This window comes from Aegilops tauschii, chromosome 7 (assembly GCF_002575655.3).
Source record: "Aegilops tauschii subsp. strangulata cultivar AL8/78 chromosome 7, Aet v6.0, whole genome shotgun sequence".
Classification (NCBI taxonomy): domain Eukaryota; kingdom Viridiplantae; phylum Streptophyta; class Magnoliopsida; order Poales; family Poaceae; genus Aegilops; species Aegilops tauschii.
In genome coordinates this window covers 220,057,568-220,065,632 of record NC_053041.3, presented here as the reverse complement: position 1 = coordinate 220,065,632, position 8,065 = coordinate 220,057,568, and the positions used below count along the sequence as shown (strand labels likewise).

At 55.3% G+C, this 8,065-nt stretch overlaps 1 protein-coding gene across 1 annotated transcript; it reads right to left on the bottom strand.

Moving 5' to 3' along the window:
- Positions 1-3,665: 3,665 nt before the first annotated feature.
- LOC109760411 (transcription factor bHLH130) lies at positions 3,666-7,455 on the bottom strand. The gene is made up of 6 exons (XM_020319242.4): positions 5,541-7,455; positions 5,036-5,364; positions 4,812-4,958; positions 4,628-4,693; positions 4,415-4,483; positions 3,666-4,157 (listed from the first exon to the last, which is right to left on the bottom strand). The coding sequence occupies exons 1-6, from the start codon at positions 6,022-6,024 to the stop codon at positions 4,092-4,094; spliced, it is 1,161 nt and encodes a 386-aa protein (XP_020174831.1). The 5' UTR covers positions 6,025-7,455; the 3' UTR covers positions 3,666-4,091.
- Between the last annotated feature and the right edge of the window lie 610 nt (positions 7,456-8,065).

Here is an 8,065-nt window from a genome sequence, read left to right as displayed (position 1 = left end):
CTTGGGTTTTTTATTGATGTGCATAACTAGGATCATTGCAAGATCCTCCTCCTCTTCAATATCAAATTCTTCTTCGGAAGAATCATATGGCGAACTCATCTACAATGTTCAATTTAAACTAGGCTATAAAAACCACAAACATGCACCAAATTCATGTAAAAAATGTGAAGTTGAAGCAATACATACCTTGCAAGCGTTTTGTCAAACACCTTACGGACCCGTCGTGACAAAAACGGCTATGAATGAAGAATGATAAGTTTATTACGCGCGACGGTTGACGGGTACAAGAGCACGAGACGTGACAGCCACGAGTCGAAAGCGAACGGACCATCAGCACTTCGTCCAGCTCTGTGAGAAACAAGGTCATCATGCGTCAATCCCGCGGACGGCAACCAAACCAAAACCGGGGCGCCTCACGTTAATGAATGAATTCGGCTGCCGCAGGCGCAGGTTCAGCTCACGCGGACGCAGCCACCTCCTGCCGACCAACGACACCGTTCCAAAGCAGCATTCAAACGCTCCCCACCTCCAATCGCTGCAGCCCGCCTCCGGCTCTGGAACAGTCCACACACGCACAGCCTCGCCTGCACCCGCATATGCCCATGCGTGGTCCTGATCCGGAGCCTGTCACAGCGATCACTGTACCATCTCACGACGGTGCCGGGCCACCTACGTACGGACCGGCGTAGAGTCTCTAGCTAGGGGGAGGCCCAATGCACGCAGGACGTACGTAGCCATTACTAAAAGAGAAGAATCGTAGGACTACTGCACCAGGCGGTTTATGGCAAAAGCCGCACGATCGCCAAGCTTTTCTCCGCGCAGTGGGAGGCGCAGTGCAGCTATGCAGGGACTACTCCATTGCCGATCGACTCCACCGCGGCACACTGGCTCGCGCGCTGGCGCGGGGTGGTGCACTTTCGCCGTGGCCATCATCGGCCTCCCTCACTCCCCCGCGAGAGGGGCGAGAATGCGTATGCGTGCAACAACCGCACTGTTCCGTGATCCGGCCGGCCGAGTGCGCCTGTGCACGCATCATTGTCCCCTCGGTGACACGGAAAGGCACCACGCGCTCGTACGCTGGTAGTACGAGGCGACGAGACGACACAGATAGGCAGTGGTATCTTTTTCCTTTTCCTTTCGGTAATGGAACGAACACAGCCCGGTATCTACGTATCTACTGTATATATCGTCCGTGTGGTATGCTGTTTCTCCGGGCGAAACGAAACGTACGTAGGTTCGGCACGCACAACTACAACGTGAGTGCACTGTGCCTGACACCGATACCGCCTTGTCGTGCTTCTTTGGAGCGACGAAATGAGAGGCGAAGGCGAGCCGGCCGAGCCGTTGGTGCTGCTTGCGGCTCGTACAGTACCTTTGAGAGCCTGTGGCTGAGAATTGTGTCTCCGGCCCTGACATAATACCACCCGCTGCCCTTCTCCTCAAGCCCGGTGCGCGCCCACGGCTGCATGCTGCGTCACGACTCATGTTGTCGGTCGGTCGTGCTGATTGGCCCGCCCGCCCGGAATCATGCCTTGGTAACCATGAAAGAAAAAACATGAATCTTATGACTTTTGTATTTTTAGTACGAATTGCCAATAGGTAGCAGTGAAAGAGTACGTGGAATTAGCATGCTGAACCAAGTACTTGGCGTCCTCCTCGTGCTCATTCTGTTCTCACTCATTCTGCTTGTGAAATGGCGATGCAGTTGACTTGCAAGCTGCAGCCAGCTGAGCAAATTAGTTAGCCATATGGTGCAGGAAACTTTCATTGTCAAATATTACTCAAATGTCGCCCGGGTTGACTTGACCGGGCAGGAGGTTATATTTATAGGGTTGACATCTGACTCTGAAGCGGCTACATACTAGCCACAGTAGTCTCGTTTTCATATCATAAGCGTACGACTTTTCAAACCCAGCCCTAACTACCTAGACGGGGATGGGTGGATTACGCAGATGGCAGTGTTTACGTACGTTGGACAAGTCGGCAACCCAATGATGGGATGGCTCCTGATCGAACCAAGGAAGCAATGAGTCCAGTCCAGGTGCATCGAGCTGGGACGCACGTAACACGGAGGCCAGTGCAGTGCAGTACAGTGCTCGCTGGACAGGAGTGGAAAAGACCGGACGAAATGCGGGAAAGGCCGCCCGGGAGAAATATGTTGGTGATCGATCACAGCACTCGATCAGCTTCACCCTTTTTATCTTCCACCACCGTTGCGGCACGCCTACCCATCCTCTAGACGGGCCAGATTACACCGTAGTCGCACTTTTACTGTTGTCTCGGAGTAGTGATCATCGGTGCAACGGCTCGTCTTTTATGTGCAAGAAAGAAAAATACTGTACTGCAGCTCATATTCGCCGGGGTGTGCGTATAGCTCTCGCACAGCGATATTCTTCTTTTTGTAACGGAAAAGGTCGGAAGGTCTCGACGATAACGTTGCCGGGTGTGAAGCGTGACGGGCAGCAAAAGACAGGACAAAAGTTTGCCGCGACAGCGCCGTCCAAACGGCACTCCGCCGCACGCATTTCCTCCCAAGGAAGGAAGGCTTCCGTTCCGTTCTTCCATGCATTCACGCCTGCGACTGCGGCGGGGGCGGGGCAGAGACGCGTCCCTTTCACGGAACGGAACGGAACAGAACAGGTATGGACCCACGTTACTACGCACACATCCTCTCACGGGCGCTCTCCGCTGCCGATCGATCGGCGTCGTGCACCGCACGGACGCGAGGGCGTGGGCAAAATGGGGCGGGGGACCGCACTCTTTGGAGCCCGTTTTCGCGCCAGTACACGCACATGTCTCGCGTCGCGCGTGTGTTGATCCACAAAGTAACTACGCGTAAAGGCATGTTTTATCCATACTCCCCGGTCTTATACGCCTAGCTTATGTTTTCTCAAGCGCACAACGATAAATCCAACATGGACTCCATACTTAAAAGCAACAGAAAATTGCAGTAAACAGAACATGTAAAAAAATTGCTGCAAAAAGAACATGTACAGAAAAATTCTTAAAACAAAAAAGTCCGAACAATCGTATTCGGCAGTCGCTTGGCACTATTGAATACCCACCGTTGGTTTGGTTTCATTCACGAGCGGGCGGGCAGAGCATTTCTCTCCGGCCCGGCGCAGCTCTTTCCCTGACCACCACATCTTTTCCCCAGCCATCCCCGTCTTTTTTTCCTTTCAGATAAAACAAAGATTTCGTGCTGCTTTCACGATAGGCACCCCATGCGTCAACTTTTCCCCGCCCCTAATAACCAACACTACCAGAAGGATCGAAGAAGCATGGGCCAAAAGGGGCCGAAAACCAACCACAGCCCCAAATGCTCGGAGTTTGCGCGGCTCCCATTGCGCCCATAGTTTTCTGGCCGTGAATTGAGATGGACATGGGACTATATTTTGGAGCCGATGATGATGATGATGGAGAGACAGCGACCCCTGGCGGTAAAGTAGCCACGCATTCTCAGCCGTTCATTGGACCGGACCTCCTTCGTCGTGCCGTGAACTCACCGGCCAACCTTTATGCCGACTCGCCCCGGCCTTTCACTTTCAAGCCCAGACTATATATTGGGCAAGCAGAATTGAACACATCTGATTTGATCGTCAAGCACAAAATTAAACAGCGCAAAATTGCTGCCAGGAACGGGCTTGCCCGCAAAGCAAGACACAGAAGCAAAGCCGGTGCGATATTTTATTGGTTTTTGGACTGTGACCGCGTGAGTAGTGATGGTGTTAAATGAGAGAGAGAGAGGCTACGGCAGCCTAGAGCTCCCTGCAGCAGTGCTGACAACAATGGCAGTAACTTTCTATGGGAATGCACCAGATATAGCGAAGTTACAGCAAAAACTATACTGTACAATTCTTTCTCCGGCCTCCATCTTCCTTCCCCTTGCTCCCTTCTCCACCCTTTGCTTCCTTGAATCCTTGATGATGCCACTGCTCCATTGCGCACCCTCCTGCCTCTGCTTGCTTATACCCAAACCGCAAAGAAAACGAAAAGCTACTACCATGCATTACACTTCCCCCAAATAATCTTGTTTCTAAATTCTCCAGGTCTTGTACAGTGGAGCTTCTTCTAGAGATGAGCTTCTTCTCTCAACCAGAGTACTGCTGATGCTTGCTCGCCGAGCAGGTGCAGTTGGCGCGGCTCTCGTTGATCACCTTCAATGCAAAAGAGATTGTGACGAGTAACTGTCAAAGCTCGGTTTCTGGATCATATGTACTAGTAGTAATTCAGATAAGATCATTAGAAGGTTTGCCCTTCGCCCTCAGCCATAGGGCGGGCAAAAGCGGCTTCCTGATTTAGACCTCACTGGCCAGGAAAGGTTGACCCACCCACAAATTAAACTAGACGTCGGTTTATTTTACCCCTCTCTCTGAAAAAATGTTTATGGTAATTGGGAGGATAATTTGCATACCTTGACCTGCTCCTGGAGCTCCTTGATGTAGTCGACAGCCAGATCCAACATGTCAGCCGTGTTGGTTTGCTGCAGAGAAATATGGAGTTGCAGGTCTCGGACAAGTTAGTTTTGGGTGTGGTCCTTGCATAGCACATTTGGTAAGCATACACTGTTCTATCTCCTATTGGTACAGGCTACAGAGTGGTGGGGGTGCCTGCCGAGAGTGTGTACCTTGTCCATGTTTGGGACGAGTTCTTGCAGCTTCCTGATTCGCTCGCTGATTCTTGTCCTCCTCACCTGGGCAAAGATCAGCAGCACATCAGCCTCTTGATCAGCTTGATCTAGAAAGATCAGCAATCGTGTGTGTGCAAACAATACTGGCAATCGTGCGGTGGAGCAGCGTGGATTTACTTACCCGCTCGGCGATGCTGCGGGGGTGCGTGGCGCACCCGCGCTTGGCCCGGATCTTGCAGGGCACGGCGTCCTGGAACTGGAGGAACTTCTCGATGGCGGCCATCTCCGACGAGGTCTTGGGAAGGCTGAACTGGTGCGCCAGCCCGTTCTGCACCGGCGAGACCAAACCCCGTCAGTTCGGTGCTCACCACAAGGAATGAAATGCTAGTGTAAGTGTGGACGCACCTGGGCAGCAGGCTCTGAGGAGTCCCGTGGGCGCTTCATCCCGGACATGTTCTCCGACATGAGCGACGACTCCTCCCACCCCGAGCTCATCGGGTAGCCGGGGATGTAGCCGCGGCTGCCTCCGGCGCCCTCGGGGCTGCTGCCGCCGAGATCCTCGCTGCCCATCTCCGAGATCTGGGACATGAGCGACCCCTGCCGCGACGAGAAGCTGAGCTGGCCCTTGAGCCTGCCGCCCCCGCCGCCGGAGGAGTCCACGGCCGCGGCGGCGGCGTTGGCGGCGCCGTTCCGGAAGCCGACGCCCATGCCTTGCCTCAGCATGCTCTCGTACCCTGAATTGAGCGGCGGGAGGAGGCGGGATTTAGTTCCCGAAATGGAAATGCTCCCAACAAGAACTGGCCAAGAGCGGGCTGTAATAATTGCGGCTAGTAGGAACTATGGAACCGCGGGTAGTACCAAAAGAAGGCCGAATTAAGGAAGGAAGGAGGGGAGTAGGAGTGGTACTGACCGTTGTCCATGTTCAAATGATTGAGGAAGCCGGCGGGGGAGCTGCTCTGCCGGAGTAGGCTGCTGGCGCCGCCGGCGGTGGCCGCCGCGGCCGAGTCCATCCCGGCGGAGCTGACGGTGCGGTAGAGCCCCTCGACGCCGACGGGGGGCATCTGCTGCTGGTGCTGTTGCTGGGAGTGGAACATCATCTGCTGCTGGTGCTGCTGGGACGCCATGGCGGAGTCATCAGGGAAGTGGGCCCCGGGGGCGACGGGCGGCGGCGGCGGCGGCTTGGTGTCTCGGATCTGGTGGTCGGCCAGGAAGCGGGAGAAGACGTTGTCGGCGGCGGCGGCGTCGGGGCTGGCGGCGCGGGGGCCGGGCTGGAGGAACTCCTCGCAGACCTCGCCGAGCAGCGTGCTGGGCGCCGATCTGTACCTGAGGAGGCCGGAGGAGTTCATCGGCGGCGGCGGCTGGTTCAGATCCTTGGACGCCGGCGAGCCGTACATCAGCTAGCTTGCTCCCGGACCCCTCCTACCTCCCAAACACCAATAATTCTCCCCTCGGCGCCGAAGAAATCAAGAAGAAGCGTGACTCCTCCACTGGCTAGCTCCGCCTCGTCGCCATGACCGCGCACGCACACACAGCACGCGAATCAATCGACCAATTCAGCTTCCCCAGGGAAAAGAAAAGATGGGATACTTTCCAGCCGGGGAGCAGAAACACTCGATTGCTCTCTTTTTTCTCTTTCCCCTCCACTCGATCTCCTCCGCACCCTGACGAGCTGCTACGCTACTCGCTCCTCTCCTATCCGCCTGCCTATGGCTTCTTTACGGCGAGCGATGGAGGGAGGGAGGGGGAGAGAGAAGAAAAAAAAGAGAGAGGAGATCGAGCAGCAAAACCAAGGAGGGAGGCGGTGGCTTCTCTGCTTTTGCGGAACTAGTTTAATCCACGGAGGGATTGGGGGGCTCTGTGATTGTGTGTGCGTGGAGCAAATTTTATATGCGCGTGTGTGGGTGTGGGAGTGAGCGCCCTCGGGTCGGGGCCATGCTCGCTCGCTCGCACGGGAGCCGGAAATGACCAGCGTGCCCCCACGCCCACAGTGAGGGAGAGAGAGAGAGAGAGATGCCGGTGCGCCGATGCTTTCGCTTGCAGGTGCGTGTTTACCGGAATGGCCCCTCGGTTGACGCTGCCTGCACCATGTCGGCTCAACTGAACTGAGCTGAGCTTGGGTGTGTTTTGATTGGTGGAATTACAACAGGGGTTATCCTTTTGCTTTTGATTGACTGAACCGAATCATTATGAAACGGAGCAGAAATAAGACAAGACGGTGGCGGGTGATGAGGGTGACGGTGAGGATCGCAAGAAGCAACGGTGCCGCCGCTGCAAGTGGCGCTGAATTCTCGATCAGTTTCCCTCGCAAAACTAGCTCCCACTTGTGTTGTGCACGTAGAGAATTGTTTCTGTAGTAGTATTACGCTGGCAACGAGTGGGATGTGCCGCGGTCATTTTAAATTTGGAGTTTCTGAGTAACATCAGCAGCGACGAACAAAATCAAAATAGCCACCGCACCGCCGAAATCTATATAACACAGTAGAGTGAAGTGGAGGAAAAAAGAAGCGCCACTAGGGAGGGGGGCTTTAAAGCGTGTTAAGAAACGACTTAACAAGAAAAAGGCGGCAGCCAATGGGGGCTTTAAACAAGCAGAGGTACGGCGGCGGTAGGGCCCGTCCGCAGCCACGGGCACCTGAGCTATGTTTTTCCTTCCCTGGCTGGGCTGCGCTGCGCTTGAGCCTGTGCGGCTGCCTGCGCTGCGGGCGGGGAGGGGAGGGGAGGGGCAGAGGCGTGCAGCGGTGCAGGACTGAGACGAGGGAGGGGAGGGAGGAGGACCAGACCTACCCGTCGCCATTTCGAGCAGGGCGACGCCGACTATTTTCGGCAGCGAGCAAAGGTTTGACGCTATCCAAAAGAGAGGATGGATCGATGGATGCGTGCGGGTACGGGTGGGGCGGGGGACGGGATTCCGGCCCCGGGGCTCGGCTCGGCCCTTCCTCTCTTCTTGCGTTTGCGCGGCTGTGGTTGGCGCGTGCGTCGCTTTCTCACTCCCCATCTCGCTCTCTCTGCCCCCTCGCCATTGGCTTATTCGCTCGGCGCTCCGTGTGGGTGTCAGGCGCGTGTGCTGCTGTGTTCCGTGCGTCGTTGATGCGATGGACTGTGATTTTCCCGTTTGCTAATGGCCTGGGGAGTGAAACGGATCTGGTCTGGGGAGTGGGGACCCCGCTTGTCTGAAGGTGGACGCCTTCCTTTTCTTCTTTGTACCCCAATAGCTGCAGCTACGGGAGTTGCCTGGGCGAAGGATCCGTTCGTCAGGGGCTATCAAGGGACGAGCGGACGAAATCGATTGCGAGAGGAAATCCCTCTCAGTGAACCCCTCCCCTATGACAAAAGTAATCGTTGCGAACCAATCTGTGATTGAATGCTTACGTAGACGGTGGTATCCAAGCCCAACAAGGTTCAAGTCTCGGTGATCGGATTTATTTCAGGATTTCC

Coding starts and splice junctions, on each gene's coding strand:
- LOC109760411 (XM_020319242.4), bottom strand. CDS start 6,024: ATGTACGGCTCGCCGGCGTCCAAGGATCTGAACCAGCCGCCGCCGCCG. Junction 5,365..5,540: donor TCATTTGAACATGGACAACG/GTCAGTACCACT, acceptor CGCTCAATTCAG/GGTACGAGAGCATGCTGAGG. Junction 4,959..5,035: donor CCTCAGAGCCTGCTGCCCAG/GTGCGTCCACAC, acceptor TCGCCGGTGCAG/AACGGGCTGGCGCACCAGTT.